Genomic DNA, 18,002 nt, shown 5'->3' on the forward strand with positions numbered 1-18,002 from the left:
TCCCGAATAGGTAGAGGGAGACTGGGGCGGAGCCCTGTTTTGCCATCTAAAATGCGATTTTCGAACAGAGAGTTTACCTGAAACGAAGGTTTGTGTTATGGTACATGAACTGAGTTGTTACTACCTGTTCAATGTAAAACATTAAAAGATCTTCGTCATTCAAGGATAGGTTGAAAGGGACAATGGGGCGGAGCCCCTGTTTTGGTATCCAAATTTAAGACCTCAAACCTGAATGCAGTCTTTGTGTATTTCTATTACCAAAAGAAATTTTAATATACTTCTATGTACAGGTGTCCTTCCAGTCATATCTATACTGTTGCAGTCAGATGAACATAAAGCATCAGACGATCAGATACAAACAAACGGATGAACATAGCATATCTGTGCCCAATCACATATTCACATGGTGAGGACCGAGGACCGAGGACCGGACGGATGGTATAATGAATTTACCAAAGTGTAAGGGGTTTACTGTAAAAAGAAAAAATAGGGATGATATACGGGGCTAATGGTCAAACTTCCAAAATATAGAGGGCCCTTTACCCAGAATGGAAAGAGAGGTAGAGTGGGGCCTCTGACCAACTGAAAAGCATAGAAGGCTGCGTAAACACTCCATCGAACTCTAGGGAAAACCCTTTTATTTACGGTTTCTAGCTGGTGCCGACAAGGACAGCATCTGAGAGACTGAGACAAACTTAAATCTAAGGGGTTTTCATTACTAAATCTAAAGAGTTCTAAATTACTCAATTGGGTTGGGACAATCGATTCGATCTAAAGTCTAGTAAATTAAGCTTTTCCTAATCCTAATACAGAAAACAGATCTATCCGTCTATCCATCTGTCCATATTCAACTCCACTGAATTTCTTCCTCTTTATCTCCTGGGCTGCCTTCGTCACACTCTGGTTTAAGTTGTTCCGATCTGCAAGGCCGTTTTCGTCATCTGGGTCTGTTGTGATCGTTGTATTTAATCATGAGGAAGAGGGAGAGAGAGAACCCATGCGGGGTTTGTGGGCATTATCACAAGTACGAAGAAGGGGAAGTTTGTGGGGTTTGTGGCCATCGGATTCCCGCTTCATCTGAAAAATTGGGCATTCAAACAAGTGCTTTTCCATCGGAGGTCTTGCCTGAGTTTCTTTACTTGGGCAGCTACGATAACGCGTCTCGAGCCGAGCTTCTCAAGACTCAGGGGATCTCTCGCATTCTCAATGTTAGTCTCTCTCTTTCTCTCTCTCTCTCCCCTCTCCCCCTATTGATTTCGAGCATTCGTAGCTAGTACATGTGATCGAGTCTACGTTTTTTCATGTCCTTTAGATGATTACAAGTGTAACGGTTACTGAACGTTGCTTATCACTATTTTTCTTTTCATTTCATAGCACAAGATTTGTTTCAGACAGAAAATAATTGCTTGAATCACACGAAGCAGTGCAGCAAAGTATACACGCACATATGTTCGTATATCATGTATTTAATGGGGCTTGCAATTTCATTGAACTTGAGGTTTTGGCTGCTAGTATTTTTGTTTTTATTTTTAGAGGTCTCAAGGCTTTAACTTTGTTCAATTAGGTGCCTCTACTTGTTTGTCGTGATTAGCATGAAGTTTAAAATTTGACATGATATTTAGATTCTAAATGAGAATTTTGTCAGTAAAGTCACGTAACGCAATGATATTAAATATACCACTACTGTTAAAGAAAACGGGCTTTAATTTGGTGAAATATGTACACTGGTTCATTATATCTGTTAGAGTGTTTTCCCTTGTAAGTTGACAAGGGTTTTCTGGGGTATGCAGGGTGATTCCGTAGAAGGTTTACGAGTGATAACATTAATTGGAGGAAGATTTTTGGGTCTAGCCATCTAGGTAGAAGAAGTAGGCTCAGGGGTTGCGTGTATAGGTTGCTACCAACAACATCTACTTTTTGAATTGATAAAAAAAAAGAAAAAAAAATCTGCTTTTTGAAACAGGGGAAACTCAATGTTGGATTTGAAAGGTATTGTGGAGTATTTTGGAGGTATTCATGTCTGAAGGCTGGCAGATATTAAAATGGTAGAGAAAGAAGTGGGAAGTTATGGTTGAATGTTTGAGCATGAGATTGACCACCTCCCTTGGGAATATGGTGTAACTCTGTTTGGAGCAAACTCAGATTAACATGAGTCTTGGGTACTGGTTGTTGAGACATTTGAGAAGAAACACTCAACATAGAAATGCAATTATTTTCCCTAGGGGCAAGACCACCTTAATCAAATCTACCATTACAAGCCTTCTTTGTATGGCTTACTTGCCATTATCTCCTTCACCATTTCCTCCCAATCATTGTCAAAGTTGATTTGTTTTGCATCCTTAAATTCTTTTGACACTATTTCCAAATCTATGATCAAGCCTTATCCCAACTATATTGGGTTGGGTTGGATAATATCCCAACTATATGATTGATGAACTAATATCCCAAAAAATCCTAGAAAAAGAAAAATTTGAGAGTTTAATATGGACTTGCACGGGAGGGAATCATTTTGGGGAAGATTAGGAATGGGAGAAATTCATGAATCTTTAGCAATAAGGAGCAAGAGGCCATTTATTCTCATCGATCTAGTAACAGTGAGACTTGCTTGTTAGACCTCCACTAGAGAAGAATTTAAGGGAGTTTCTATTGGTTCTATTCTTAGAGGTTGCAGATGGTTTCTGGGTCTGTACCATAGGGAAAGAAAATTCAAGGATAGATGGCCCTGGAAGAAGGTAAATAAAGCTAAATTCTTGATGGCTGCACTCTAGGTAATCCTCGTCCATGGTTGTCAAGGCATAAAAGTGGAGGCTAGGCATTTGAAACCTTAAAGGGGAGATTTTGGTATTCTTAGGACCTACAATTAGTGGTGGCAATTTTCAACCCAATCTGCCTAATCCACCCATGTATTTGTGGGTTGGGTTGGATGTTTTAAACGTCGGTTACTAATGGATCATCGTCCCAGTGGATTAGAAGCATAATGGGTTGGGAGGTTTGGGTCATGGGGTTGGCTAACCATTTAAAATATTGAGGTACTCAGGAGGTTGATGCGGTAGCCATTTAGAATGGAAATGCATATGGACAGAACTACTTCAGATCATCATATGGTATTTTATCCTTAAAGACATCCGTTTCCAGTGTGCTCCATTTGCCATATCATATCCTAAGCCAATTGGATGTGGATCCCTCGTAGAAGTTCACCATGGTGTAACTTGTAAATAACAAATTTTAATGGGTTGGATATGGATTGTGTTCCACCCATTTAGTTTTTATTTAAATGGGTCATTGATGGGTTGGTGGTTGGATGGATTGGTTGAAACTCAATCCAAACCAAACCCGCTCAATTGCTAATTCAGATTAGCTGAATGTGATGGCTGTTGGCTGGCTGTGGAACCAATGATAATATTCCACACCAATAATAAGTTCATGGGCCCCACTCTGAGAGGTGCTGGTCCCATGTATTTTATTACTGACTTGGGAAATTATCATTGGTTCCACAGCTCACTGAACAGCGATTGTGTTCAGCTAATCCTTCTTTCTCAATTGCCACCCCTACATATGGTAGATGGGAACATTACCCATACTGAACAGTTGTAATGCACTCTCCAAGGCTTAAGATTATGCTGCTGTCTGAGTCCCACAAGATTGGAGGTGGAAGATGACTCACAGGTGGTGGTGCAGTGATGCTTGGAAGGGGATAAGTACAATTGGGGCTCTAGCACTCAATTAGAGAGGCAATATTTCTGGCCAACAGACTGAGCACTTTTTTCAAACTGGTTAGAAGATCAGCCAACACTAACAGATCAACCAACTAGAGAAGGGGTAAATCAGGTGGGTTTATATTGGGGGCCTGCACTTCCTGGACAGGCAGTGGGGATCGGGGAAATGTGTTTCTATGTGGTAGTGAGCCAGGTGGCTTTGTTGTATAAATGATGGGGTATCAACTCTTTTCATCTGTACATTTTTCTTTTTCTTAATTTTGATAGAAATTCCAGAGATCTGCTAATGATAAAAAATGTTTAAGCATCAGCATGATATCTGATATTGGAGAAATGAGGTTTAGGGTGTTTGATTTCTCGTGGGCAACAGAGTAGTGATGGATGATGTATGTTAGGATGAGCAACATTGTGGGTTTAGCTACTGAAAAAACTTAGGATTGATGGTCAGGGGCTTCAAGAAGTAAGGTCAAGGGCATAAAGTCCCTGGTTCCCCCTGGTTTCCCATTCCCAAGGCATTTGGTAAGGGAAAAAAGGTTTTCGCAACCAACATGAACTACTTGTTCCAATGGACCCCAGATCTGCCAACAGCATTGTGGATTCTTTAGCAAGGGCAGATGTAAATAGAGGAACTTTCTCTATAATCTGTATAGTACTATGATGAATTGGTTTGCAGGGTACCAGGCCTGAGATTGTATCTATAATCTGTATAGTACTATGATGCAAGTGTATATCATCCATTGGCTGTTTTTTACTAGTCTTTCAGTCTAATTTTTTGGTATGGAGGAACTTTCTCTCTTTTCCTCGATAAAATTTCATGACTACTGTTTTTGATTAAAAAGGTTTGAGCTTATGGAGGATGACTTTTGAGCCTTTAATAAGTTTAACTAAGATGAGGTTAATGTGGAGGATATTTTCTTTTTCCATTTTGATATGGCTGATTGTTTTCTCTGGTATTGTGTTTATGCTGCAAGTTTTTCTTCCCAATTGTTTTTTGATGTTTTTGGGCTTTTGGAAGTGGGAGATTTTTTATTAAACAAAAGAAGTATTAGTTTCAATTCTTTCCTTCAGAGAAATGAGAAATCTGCAATTGTTTGTTTGATAATTCAAACTTGTGCTGTATTAAAGGCTTCTGAAAACTAAGTTGGTCTGTATTTTGTTTATGAGATTAAGATCATTAATTGTGATTACTTATGTATGCAATGATTGTTTATTTTAAGGAAGTGACTATGAGAGGAAAAAGAAAAACCTGAAGAGTAAGAGAAAAAACATGGGTGGTTAGTAACTTTGCTTTTCTTGAAACTACTGGAATATGATGATATTCTCTTTCCACTTGGTGAGTTGTATAAGCTCTTGTAGTTTGGTGAAAGTCTGATCATTGTAGTGGGCATTTACCTGTTATTCCAACTTAAGCATTTCTTGTTGTAGGTAGTAATCATGGTGCAATATCATTATATGATGAAGAATATTTAGATGTTACTTCTATATTTTCCTGTTAATTCTTGGTGAGTGGGTTTTCTAGTTGGATTATTCAGTGAAGATGTCTAAATAACACAAGAATCTTCCACATGGAAAAATGGTTGGTGACCCAAAAGCAACCCACAAGTTTCTCTTGGCACTCTTCATGGAGCTACAATATTCCTTGCCAATTGTTGAGAATAAACCCTTTTCTGTAGGCAATCCTCAAATTTAAGAGTTTAAACTTTGACAGATAATATATCTTGGGGAAAACATCAATACAGGGTGAGTTGTAGGGCTCATGTGCACTGGGGGATTGAACATGTGGCCAACCAGGTCATATAGTGGATGTCTTGGATTGGTCATATAGAGTGGGTTGTTTAGGGAGAACCGTAATCGACCCAAATAAGAAACTTTTCTTCTAGTTTATAATGTAGAACTATTTAGTCAAGTTCACATCTTAATTCAATCAAGTTTACATCTTGATTTGAGAATATGGATTCATCCCTTAGTGCAAGGGGAGTTCCTTTTTGTACAATTCACTGATAAAAAAAAGGGGAGTTCCTTTTTGTCCCATTTTACTTTAATGTCTAGCTATTTGTTTCTTACTTTCTTATGTTACTTGCACACTTAAAATGGGTGCAATGTCCATACTGGACCTCATAGTTTCTTATGTTACTTGCACTAACTGTGTCTTCTGTAATGAGGAAGTGGAATCTTTTGATCACTTATTTTTGCATTATTGTTTGGCTGTGGTCCAAAGTTTTAGACATTTTTGGGCTACAGTTTTGTTTTCAAAATCTGTTCCGGAGCTTTTAACCAGTTGACAATTAAAGAGCCTGTGGAAAAATGGAAAAACAGTTTGAAAAGTGATTCCTCTGGCAAGTTTTTGGACTGTGTGGATGGAAAGAAGCAGCAGAATTTTTGAAGCTTTGGAAAAATCAGAAGATATAATTGTAGAGGTGGAGATAGTGTATTCACAGTTATTGATAAAAAAATGATAGTGTATTCACAGTTTCTTGCTGTGTAGTGTGGTGGTGTTTTTTATCTTTAATACAATGCATTACCTTTTCTCAAAAAAAAAGCAGCATATCTTTCCCATTCTATGTCCATGCTATTTATGTGTAATATACTTTCTTACATTGTATGTTGTCATGCTTTCCAGTATTTAATGTATTCTACCATTTTACGAAAGATATGCTTATGTCTTTTTGGTAAAACTAGAGACCCTAACATGGTCTGTTTTGTTTATTATTTATTTATTTTATCTTCATTGGTGAGTAGTGAAGAAATTATATTCAACCTTCCTTACACACTCTTATCTATCATGCAGACTGTACCTGCTTGCCAAAATCTCTACAAGAATTCTTTCACATATTACTGCCTCCAAGATGAGAAAAGTCTACCCTTTGATGATGCAATCCAATTTTTAGGTATGTTTCTCCATATACCTTCCATTTGTAAAATATACCTGCTGTAACCTGTGAGCCATTGTATGAAGCTTTCCTTTCTGGACAAATACCTTAGAAACAACAGGTTTTAAGATAAGTAGGACTAAAACAGAATATATGCTATACTGATAATAATAGGAGTGAAAATTAGGGTATACTTAGGATTGGAGACCAAGAGGTAACTTAATGTGACCTATTCTGTTACCTTGATTCAATAATTCATAACAAGGGAGAGGTTGAGGAGGATGTCACCCATAGAGTTAGGGTAGGGTAGGCAAAATAGAGGGATGCATTTGGAGTCTTATGCAAGAGGCAAATACCACTTGGGTAAACAGGAAAATTCTATAAAACAGTTGTAAGGCCAGCAATGTTGCATGGATAATGGAGAGAGTGTTGGGGAGCCAAAAAACAGCATGTCTAAAAAATGAATGTGGGAGAAGTGCGCATTGTGAGATGGATGAGTAGAAAAACTAGAAAAAATAGGGGTAGAAATGAAGTCATTTGAAGGAAACTAAGAATAGCTCAACTAGGTGACAAAATGAGAGAATGTAGACTAATATGGTTTTATCACATGCATAGAAGACTATCTACAACACCTGTGGTGAGATGGATGAGTGGAAAAACTAGAAAAAATAGGGGTAGAAATGAAGTCATTTGAAGGAACCTAATATTAGCTCCACTAGGTGATAAAATGAGAGAGTATAGACTAATATGGTTTTATCACATGCATAGATGGCCATCTACAACACCTGTAAGAAGAAGCGATCTGGCACAAGTTGAAGGGGCTAGAAGTGTTCATAATTTATTAGTGGATATATGACACTAAACAGAACAGAATGGTGAAACAAGATTCATTTAGCTGACCCCGTATAGTTGGGTCAGGGCTTAGATGATAGTGATGATGATCTATGAATTACTTGTTTTGTTAGTATTGCTAAAACTTTAGCTCATAATTTATTTCTTTGTCATTTGGTCTATTTGATACTTGAATATGCTTATTCAAATTAGGGCAAATTTCTTAAACTACCCCTACTGTTTAGCTAATTGACTGACTATACCCCTACTGTTAAACTATTGTCTTGTACCACCCCTACTGTTTCTGATGACATCTTCCATAAATGTTAACAGAAAAAATCGAAATGTCAAATTTGCCCTCCATTATTATTTAAATTTTCAAAATAAAACCCAAATTTCAGGAAGATTAACAGATGGTCTCTCTCTCAACTGATTACTGGTGGACATGCCGCTTGTGAAAGTGGGTAAATCTCTCATATGCGAAAAATGGTGCCAAGGGCGGGACTTAGCTCTAGTCCCTCTCTCTCTCTCTCTCTCTCTCTCTCAATTTTCTCTTATTTTTTGCTTTCTTTCTTCTCACAGAGTCACAGTTTTCATCCTCCTGTAACCGACTTCGGCCGGCCCTGTTCAGCTTCTTCAAACTCACTACACCAAATAGAGTGCTACCGGCGAACGTTGCTTTGCTATCCCATTTCTCTCTCTTCCCTTCTTCCCTCTTCTGACACAAGTAGGAATAACTAGAAGCAACAGAGGAGTGAATTAGATCAAGACGGAGGGAGTAGTTAGTTACCGGGTCTCACCTCTGTGAGACTGTGATTCTGACTTCTCTCTGAGATAGTGGAAGGGTCGAAAACATAATGAAAAGGAACGAAATCGAGAGGGAAGGAGAAGGGAAAACGGTGGGGAGAAAAGGACCGGCATTTGCAGCTGGGAAGAATTTTAAGATAGGGTTGCGCAATTGAGAGCAGCTTCTGTAGCAATGGTCTCCGATGGCCGGTAGCAGGGAAACATCTACGGCTGAGAACAAAAGACCACCCACTATACCTTTGTAGAAATTCCTTGTAGTGGACTGGGTTTCGCCAAAACTGAACCTGACCAACATCTTGGCCACTGGAGAGATGCTCCTCTCCAAAAATTCAATTCTTCATTTTAAATCTCTTATGCCAGCTGTTGTTAAGTCAGCATCCAAATTCACCATAAGAACAGTGGCGGTAGAAGCAGAAGAATCGAAGCACAATGCATCAAACTCCACCTGTGAACCAAAGCTGAACCTGAAAAAAGATTGAACTGATTGTGGGTCTGCACCAGTGAACTTAGGACCACCCCCACCAAACTCTGTGAGCAACCACGTCTTATTGTGTTGTGTTCATCACCGTCTTCATTATTTTTCTGTCCTTGCTGCTGGTCATTTCTTCGACCATGTCGCTCCATTAGCAGCCCAAACCCAGCTCCCAAAACATGTTTCTTCTGTAATCAGTTTACCACCAACAAGAAGGAAGACAAAGCTGAGCTCTTAGACACAGGAAACCTTGAAACGATATGACTCTTCTATTGGATTGTGCCCTAGCTGGCTAGGTTTGGCGCTGCTGAAAGGAAGAAACGGCGAAGGAGGAGGAGGAGGAGGAGACGAAGAAGGGAGAGGGAAGGGATGAAGGGTAAAATTGGGTTTTTAAAAAAAATTAGTGCCATGTGTGTATGGGTTTTGGCGGAACATTAACGGATGCTAACGGCAAGGGTAGAGCTAATCAATTGTTAGAAACAGTAGGGGTGGTGCAAGGCAATAGTTAAACAGTAAGGTTATAGTTAGTTAATTAGATAAACAGTAGGGTAGTTTAAGAAATTTGCCCTTCAAATTATCTATCCTTGGGTGCACGCAATCTATTTGTCCCCTACCCTCTCCCCATCCAAAGGAAAAATAAAACAGGGGTCATGCATTGTTTATACTCTTGCCATGAAATTTTCTAATATTTCTAACACTTTCCCATTAAGGGGCTCTAAAATATTTATTAAAGTGATTCCCAACACTATCTAAGCTACAAATTAGCCAAAATTTAGCTGAAACGCCTAATATATCTTCACACTTAAAAAAGGTCGTGGGGTTTGTCTGCTTTGTCCATGTTATGAGCCCTTCTAGGTCAAAATTTGACCACAAGTCTATCAAGTGTGTCTTCTTGGGATATTCTTCGGTTCAAAAGGGGTACCATTGCTATGATCCTTGTTCTGGCAAGAGATGTGTCCAAAGATGTCACCTTCTTTAAGTCTGCTCCTTTCTTCTCCTCCTTTTATCCTTTTCTTCAAGGGGAGAATGTCAATGAAGATCAAACTCCTTTCTGTATGCCTATTCTTGTGTCGGCTACAACTGATACTGCTGGGCCCTCCTCTTCTTCTCCTCCTACTTGTGGTGGTAGTAGTGCTCATCCTGTGCCTCCTCCTTTGCCGCCTCCTATTCCTTGGTCTTGGCACCAATGGTTCATCAGATGGAAAAAGAGGATAACTCTAGATATTGAATGTTCATTACAATTTGACTTCTCGGACTAAAGTAATTTGGAACTTGAACCTCTTTTTATTTTTGATTATTGTGTTGTATTTGTTACTGAGCTTCCTAATGTAAGTTTTGACCTTGACCTTTCTATTGCAGATTGTAAAGAAAAAAGGACATGTGCTAAATATCCTAACTCAAATTATGTTATATCACCCTCTTATTGTGCCTATATTTCTTCCATTTCTTTAGTTTCTATCCCTCACTATGTTATTGAGGCATTGCAGCTTCTTCATTGGAAGATGCTCTGAATTAGGAAATAGAGGCCCTTTAAAAAACCAAACATGGGAAATTATTTCTCTCCCAAAAGGTAAAGTTCCTGTTAAATGTAAGTGGGCATATACTATGAAGCATAAAGCTGATGGTTCAATTGAAAGGTATAAAGCTCGCCTTGTAGTGAAAGGGTACACTTAGTTTTATGGTGTTGTTTATTAGAAAACAGTTGAAAATTGCACCTACAATAATTCAGATAATGCAAGAAAAGAAGAAAAGAGAGAAAGAGAAAGAAGAAGAAAGAAGTTTCAGCAATATATTGTGGTAGAAGAAAAGAAGGGAAGAGAGAAAAGAAGAATTTGAACCTCTCTCTAGCTTCCTTTCATCACTTTTATTAATAATTCTAAATCTGAGTACAATTACTCGGATGCCCTTAATGGGGCGGCCAACGCTAAAGAAATTATTAAAGAAAATAAAAGAAGGCCCATAAGGCCCATAACTAAGAAACCTAACTTTTAAATACTACTTAAAAGAAATAAAGAAGACTAAGGCCCATTCTCACTACATTCCTCTCAAGTTGAGCATAGATGTCAATCATGCCTAGCTTGCTTACATAATGTTGAAGCTTTGCCTTTGGGACTCCCTTAGAAAATTTGCTAGCTGCTCTTGTGATGCAATGAAAGGTAGGCACACATTTCCTGAAGCCACTCTTGCCCGTATAAAGTGTTTGTTTACCTCAATGTGCTTAGTTCTATCATGCTGAACTAGGTTGTGAGCAATGTTAATAGCAGGTTAGTTATCACAATACAACATCAGTGGCTCGTCACAAGAAACACCCATCTCATTAAGGAGAGATCTAAGCCATAACACCCTAATGTGGATCTCCATAGCATAATATCCTAATGTAGATCTCTTGTCATCCACATTTCCTATCGAATCAACATTTGTATATGCTTCTACCTTCATGTTTCTATGTTTAGCAAATAAATAATATACCCTTCCCGAGGGTTCCCTTAAGGTAGCATAACACCCTTTTTGCAGCAACCACAGTGTTTTAAAAGCGCAAGGCGTAAAATAGGCACAAGGGCCATTTAGTGCTTGAGGCGCAAGGCGAGGTGTAAAAAAAAGCTAAAAATTCAAAAAAAATAAATAAAAAAAAGAAAAATTAAAAAATGCAAAAAATTAAAAAAAATATAAAACATATATTAATAAAATATAAACTTAAGTTTTAAAATAAATGTTTTAAAAAACCTATTATCTAGAATTAAAATACATAAACATAATATGTAAAGCATATCAAATGAGAATTTAAAAATGAAATCGAACATATAAAACATTTTCAAGCATATAAAACCCACAATCTCTTTTTTTCTCAATTGCATCAAGTAGCTAATATGACATATTACATTCCTAATTTTACGAGCCGCCTTTGTGCCACGCCCCTGGAGGCAAGCCTAAACAAGTCCATGTTAGGGTCTTAAATTCTTAGTTTTCACACAAAAAATAATGATTTTATAGTTTTAATTGCTTTTAAGAAGATATTTTATTAGGATGAATGGATGGACAACATTACCAAATAGGGGGTTCTCGAAGCTCCGGGTAGAGCCCCTGGCCTAGCCGCAAGACTAAAATAAAGGAAAAAGTGACATTTTCAAAAGGCGCATGCCTGGGCTAAGGCACTAGGCGCACTAGGTGTGCGCCTTTTGAATGGGCTGCGCCTAGGACCTAGGCGAGGCGCCTACCCTAAAATGAACCTTGATTGTGCGCCTAGGCGCACCTTTTAAATCACTGAGCAACCATATGGGTGTCTCTGGGAGCATGCATGAACTGGCTGATGACACAACATATGAAATGTTTGGACGAGTCATACATAGATAAAGAAGTTTCCTCATTAATATCTGAAACACTCTCCCATTGGCTAAAAGTTCTCCATCATTAGTTGAGAGTTTATGATTCACATCAATAGGGGTAGAGGCAGGTTTAGCACCAAGTTTTCCAATCTTAGTAAGAAGTTCTAGCACATATTTCCATTAATAAATAAAGATACCTTCCTTGGACCTAGCAACCTCAATGCCTAGAAAATATTGCAACTCCCCTAAATCTTTAATTTCAAATTAAGAACCGAGAAACTTCTTGAGAGCACTAATTTCTTCTATATCACTGCCAGTAACCACAATATCATCTACATAAACTATAAGAAATGTCACCATAGTGCCTTTTCTCTTAACAAAGAGGGTATGATCTGATTCAGTCTGAGTGTAGCCGAACCGAACAAGAGCAGCCCTAAACCTGTCAAACCAAGCATACAGAGATTGTTTCAGGCCATAAAGTGATTTCTTCAATCTACACACCTTACCCTGTATTGCCTTGCCATATATACCAGGAGGAAGGGACATATATACTTCTTCAATGAGATCACCAATCAGGAATGCATTCTTAACATCAAATTGATACAGAGGCCAATCATAGCTCACTGTTAAGGATAAAAGAACTCTCATCGAAGTCATCTTTAGCAACTGGAGAAAAGGTCTCAGTGTAATCTATCCCATATACTTGGGTATATCCCTTGGCAACAAGCCGAGCCTTATACCTCTCAATTGACCCATATGCAAGATACTTGATAGTGAAAACCCATTTGCATCCAATGGGTTTCTTTCCAGTTGGCAAGTCAACAATATCCCAGGTATTGTTTTTATGAAGGGCTTCTATTTTAGTACTCATAGCATCCCTCTAATCTGGTGTGGCTAAGGCTTTTGAAACAGACTTTGGGATGGATTGAGAGGAAATGGAGGCTAGAAAGGCATAGTAGGATGGGGACAACAAGCTGTAGGAAAGGTGTTTGGAAATACAATGAGCTGTGCATTTCTTCTTACCTTTTTTCAAAGCAATGGGCAGGTCAAGGTTTGGAAACGAGGGTGTTGGTGGAGGAGGTGATGGACATGTCCTCTCTTTAGTAATTGGGAGCGCTTGAGACTCAATTGGAGGTGTGGGATCAACCTGTGTGAAAGCTAAATTACTGTAGCCGAAGTAACAGAAAAGAGAAGAAGAAGAAGAAGAGATGCAGGAATGTCGAACTCACCTGCTCAGTCGACAGTACTATTATTTATATTATGGTGTAGTATAATGATACAGGAAGTTACTAGAATGCCCCTGATTAGTGATGGGACACCCAGACAACTTAAAACATTAAACAGGATTAGGCCCATTAACAAAGGCCCAGTACAGGACAACTTAAACTTAAGTATAGGCTAATAAGAACTCTTATCAGCCGAATACTCATACATACAAAGACTTCAATCCAACACTGTGTTTGCCTTAGCCTTTGCCGTTGGTACCACCTCTGGAGAATAGGATGAGTGGAAACAACTGGAAGACTAGTAGGAGGAGGGGGAGGACCAGGAGTGGAAGACCTCAAAGGAGAGGATCCCTCTACGAGAATGGGGGTAACTGTGGAGGGCTCAACATAAGACTCAATTGGAGTTTGCAAAGGAAGGGATGAAGAAAACAACTCGAGAGATATCTCCCCTTCAGAAGGATAGCTATAAAAAGGAACTGACTCTGCAAATGTGACATCCATAGAAACAAATCAGGTGCCACTAATGGGATCAAAACAACAATACCCTTTCTGTGTGGAGGCATAACCAAGGAAGATACACGTCTGAGCCTTGGGGCCAAACTTGTGTCTTTTGGAACTGGGAATGTGGACTTAGCCAGTGCAACCAAAGACCCTCAGAGGAATAGAGAAAATTTCAACATCAGGAAAGAGGAATCCAAAAGGAGATTTTAACCCCAAAACTTGAGAAGGCATGTCGTTAATAAGGTAGGTAGCTATTAAAACTGCATCACCCCAAAACTTCGCAGGTACATGGGTAGCAAAAAGAATGCTTCTTGCAACTTCCACAGTGTGTCTATTTTTCCTCTCTGCTACTCCATTTTGTTGTGAAGTGCGGGCACAAGAACTCTGATGAATAACCCCAAACTTCTCAAGATAGGAGGTAAGATCCTCAAAATATTCCTTAGTATTAAACTGAGTGATTATGTGTTCATGGAACTGTTGCACAAGTTTAGACACTTCAGCCTGAGAGCGCATAAGGTAAATCCAAGTATATCGTGAAAAATCATCAATAAACAGGATGAAATATTTATACCCACCCATACATGGTAAATGGTAAGGCCCCCCACACATAAGAGTGAACAATATTAAAAGGAATAGTTGATCTTTTATTACTTGAAGGATAAGTGCTCTTACAATGCTTTGAGAATTCACAAGAATCACAATGAAGACTCGATAGACTAATTCCTTTAAATAACTTTGGAAACAACTTAGTCAATGAAGAAAAGGACAAATGACCCAAATGACTATGACATAACATAATATGACTTGTTGACTTTGAAACAAAAGCAATTCTCTTAGGTTGTACTTGGCTCTGCTCAGGCATGTTTAACAGATAGATCCCATTCGCCTCATGGCCACTCCCAATCATCTTTTGAGATTCCATGTCTTGAAAAACACAATATGAAGGAAAAAAGGTCACACTACAATTCAGAGATTTTGTCAAATTACTAACTGAAAGCAAATTGGTATTAAGTTTAGGTACATGAAGAACAGATGATAAGGTCAAGGCATTAGAGGTCTTAATGTCTCCCTTTCCCGTGACAGGGGCTAGGGGGCCATCAGCAAGGGATATCTTATCCCGGCCAGAAAGAAGTTGGTAAGAGGTGAATAACTGTGAAACGCTGGTCATATGGTCAGAATCACCACAATCAATTATCCAAGGGGTTTTATGAGTACCTGAGACAGAAGCATGATGTGCAGTGGCACGAATGCCTGAGTGAGCATATGCAAAGGAAGGAACAATCTCTGAAGGAGCTGTAGCAATGGATTCCAAGTGACTGATGATTCGACCATACTTCTCATATTCAGTCCTGGTGGCTGCAAGATGTTCTCCCACTGACTTCTCTCCACCCTGTCCTTGTTCACCTTGTGAAGAGGTGGCTACATTTGCATTTCCACCTTTTCCAGTTTCAACCCTTTTTCCACCATTTTCTTTCTTGAATCTGGCAAGAGAGCTCTGGATGCAACTTCCAACATGTGTCTTTAGTGTGTTAGGCTTCTTACAGTATTCATAGATAACATCTTTCTTCCCAGTGCTAACCTTCAGCTTCATCCCAACATTAGCATAGTGATCAACTACGGCTCAATAGACTCCTGTCTTCTGCTCTCCTCACTACTTGCCATAGCATATGCTTGAGATAAAGTCACCTCATCCTTTGCTAAAACATTCTGCGTCACAATACCATACTTCGAGTTGAGTCCGGTGAGGAACTCAAAGACCCAATTTCTCTTCACCAAACTCCTATATGTTTCTGCATCCTTTGTGCAACCCCAAACAATAGTTTCCATCAGATCAATCTCTTGACAAAGAGATTTCAGCATAGAGAAGTAGATTGCTAAGGGCTTCTTCCCCTATCTAAGATTATTCACATTGTGCTTCAATTTGTAGGCCCGAACAACATTAAGCTTTTGGGAATAGGTTTCTGTGATACTATCCCACACTTCTTTTGCAGTTTCCATCCATAGGTAATGCTGGTTAATGTGTGGTTGCATAGAATTCTCTAACCAACCCACTACTGTGTAGTTTTCCTACATTTACCTTTCATAGGTAGGATCATCCTCCTTCGGTTTCTTCTTGCTCCCGGTAATATAATCCCATTTTCCTTTACTACACACATGTATCTTAATAGATTGAGACCAAGCTAAATAATTGGCCCCCATCTAACTTTACAGTAGTCATAGTCCCAAAAAGATTCTCCACAGACCCCTCCATGTCCAAACTCGGAATTTGTGGAATATTTGATCTCTCTTCCAGTTTGCTCCATTGAGTAAACAGATGCAAATGAAAATCAAATTAGGGCTTTACTAGGCTAGATTTACTATTCTAAGCAAAGAACAACCTTTCAACCCCCTAAAATTACGGTTTCATAGGGTCCTGTGAGATAGGCAGAAAGAGAGAAGCTTCAATCGAAACTTCCAAAGGTTCTAGAATTCAATCCAACCAAAATCGCCCCTAATAGAAATCAAAAAGCTTACCTTTGATCCCCAAGCACTTGGTTCAAACTATCTCTATGACTTGTAACAAGGTTTCTCTAGTTATCTAGGGTTTTTGTGAAAAATCTCCAAGAACCTGCCTTGGGCTTCAACTAAGGATGAAAAACCTCCAAAAACCTTCCTAACTGGGCTGCATAAGTAGCTTATTGATTAACCAATCAGTTCTCCATACATACTATGTATGGGCAAAGGAAGGAGAAAAAAGTCAGAAGTGAGAACATGCTCTGATACGAAAATTACACCTATAGTAATTCAGATAATGCAAGAAAAGAAGAAAAGAGAGAAAGAGAAAGAAGAAGAAAGAAGTTTCAGCAATAGGTTGTGGTATAAGAAAATAAGGGAAGAGAGAAAAGAAGAATTCGAACCTCTCTCTCTAGCCCCCTTTTTTCTTGATCAATAACAATTTCATTAGTTCACCAAAGAAGTTACATAAGGAAGACAAATACACTTATCTTCCAAGTACAATCAAGAAAACAAAAGAATAGGTAGAAACAAAAAATTACAACTTAGCCCAAAACATTGAATCCCTTTCTGCCCCTTGTTTAGCTAAACCATCAGCTAGAGAATTGGCTGATCTTTTGACCCAACACATTTTAACTTCCATCTCCCGCACAACCACTTAAATTTCCTCCTCTGATTACTGTACCTCCATAAACCATTGCTGTCTGCATTTAGCCACCCTATCACCACCTCCGAATCCCCTTCAATTAATAGTTTTCTTATGTTCATCTCCTTGGTTTTCTGGATTCCTTCCATAATTGCAAAGATCTCAGCTCTAAGGGAGTCACCCACTCCAATTGGGCCTGAGAACAAGGCAAAAATGACCCCATTCTCATCCCTAAAGACACCCCCAATCCCTAATTGTCCAGGGGTCCCCCTACTACTCCCATCAAAATTTAATTTCGCGAACCCAGCAGGTGGAGGTGTCCACCTGCTGACTTGGTCTGTGTGCACTTTGCTATTTCACCCCACTTCCTCAACATGTCATCCACTGTGTAACCTGTGAATAGTTCCAAAGATTTCAGCCACTGTCCAACATATCGAGAATATCTTGAAGTTTCTTTCTTCAGGATATTCTCAACCACTGAGAATATCTTGAAGTTTCCTTCTTCAGGATATTCTCAGCCACTGAGAATATTCTGAAGTTTCTTTCTTCCCATATTGTCCAACATACTGCAGCCCTCAAACCTCTCCACATAGTCCTTCCCCTTTTCCTACGCCACCTGAAGACAGAAGGGGAAAAAAGGCCCTGCAGATCTGATGGAGGGTTCCATCTACACCCAAAGAGGGAAAAAGCCCATTCCCAAATTGACCTCGCAAAATGGCAAGACACCAATAGGTGTAAACTAGTCTCCCCATCCGCTTTACATAGAACACACCAATGGGGTGACAAGCAAGTATTGGGTCGCTTGTTTTGGAGTAGATCACCAGTGTTGAATCTTTCCAGATAGGCTTCCCAACAAAAACTACCAACCCTAGGAGGGATTGCTCTGCACCAAACCTCATCAACAGGGAAAGGGGAGGTTACAGGACTGGTGGACTGGCTTAGGACTTTGAAAAGGGAATTACAAGAAAAGAAGCCAATGGGGGTAGGGGTCCAAATTCTAGAGTCTGCCCTTGTGGGGTCTAAGACAACATTATCAAGAAGTTCAAGAAGGCTCGAAATATTAGCAAAGTCTGAATCCCTCAAGGCCCTTCTAAGACCCAAATTCCACCCAAGCTAG

The 18,002-nt window shown here is 39.2% G+C and overlaps 1 protein-coding gene across 1 annotated transcript in view; it reads left to right on the top strand.

Annotated features, from left to right (window-relative positions):
* Positions 1 to 619: 619 nt before the first annotated feature.
* The window catches only part of LOC104594141 (protein-tyrosine-phosphatase IBR5-like), a 45,669-nt gene continuing 28,286 nt past the window's right edge, over positions 620 to 18,002 (top strand). Inside the window, exons 1-2 of the mRNA XM_010254308.3 lie at positions 620 to 1,208; positions 6,505 to 6,604. Of these exons, the coding sequence (XP_010252610.1) occupies positions 972 to 1,208; positions 6,505 to 6,604 (337 nt within the window). The 5' untranslated portion in view covers positions 620 to 971. The remainder of the gene's footprint in view (positions 1,209 to 6,504; positions 6,605 to 18,002) is intronic.

Source organism: Nelumbo nucifera, chromosome 1 (genome assembly GCF_055504915.1).
Source record: "Nelumbo nucifera cultivar China Antique chromosome 1, China Antique-T2T, whole genome shotgun sequence".
In the NCBI taxonomy this organism is placed as follows: Eukaryota; Viridiplantae; Streptophyta; class Magnoliopsida; order Proteales; family Nelumbonaceae; genus Nelumbo; species Nelumbo nucifera.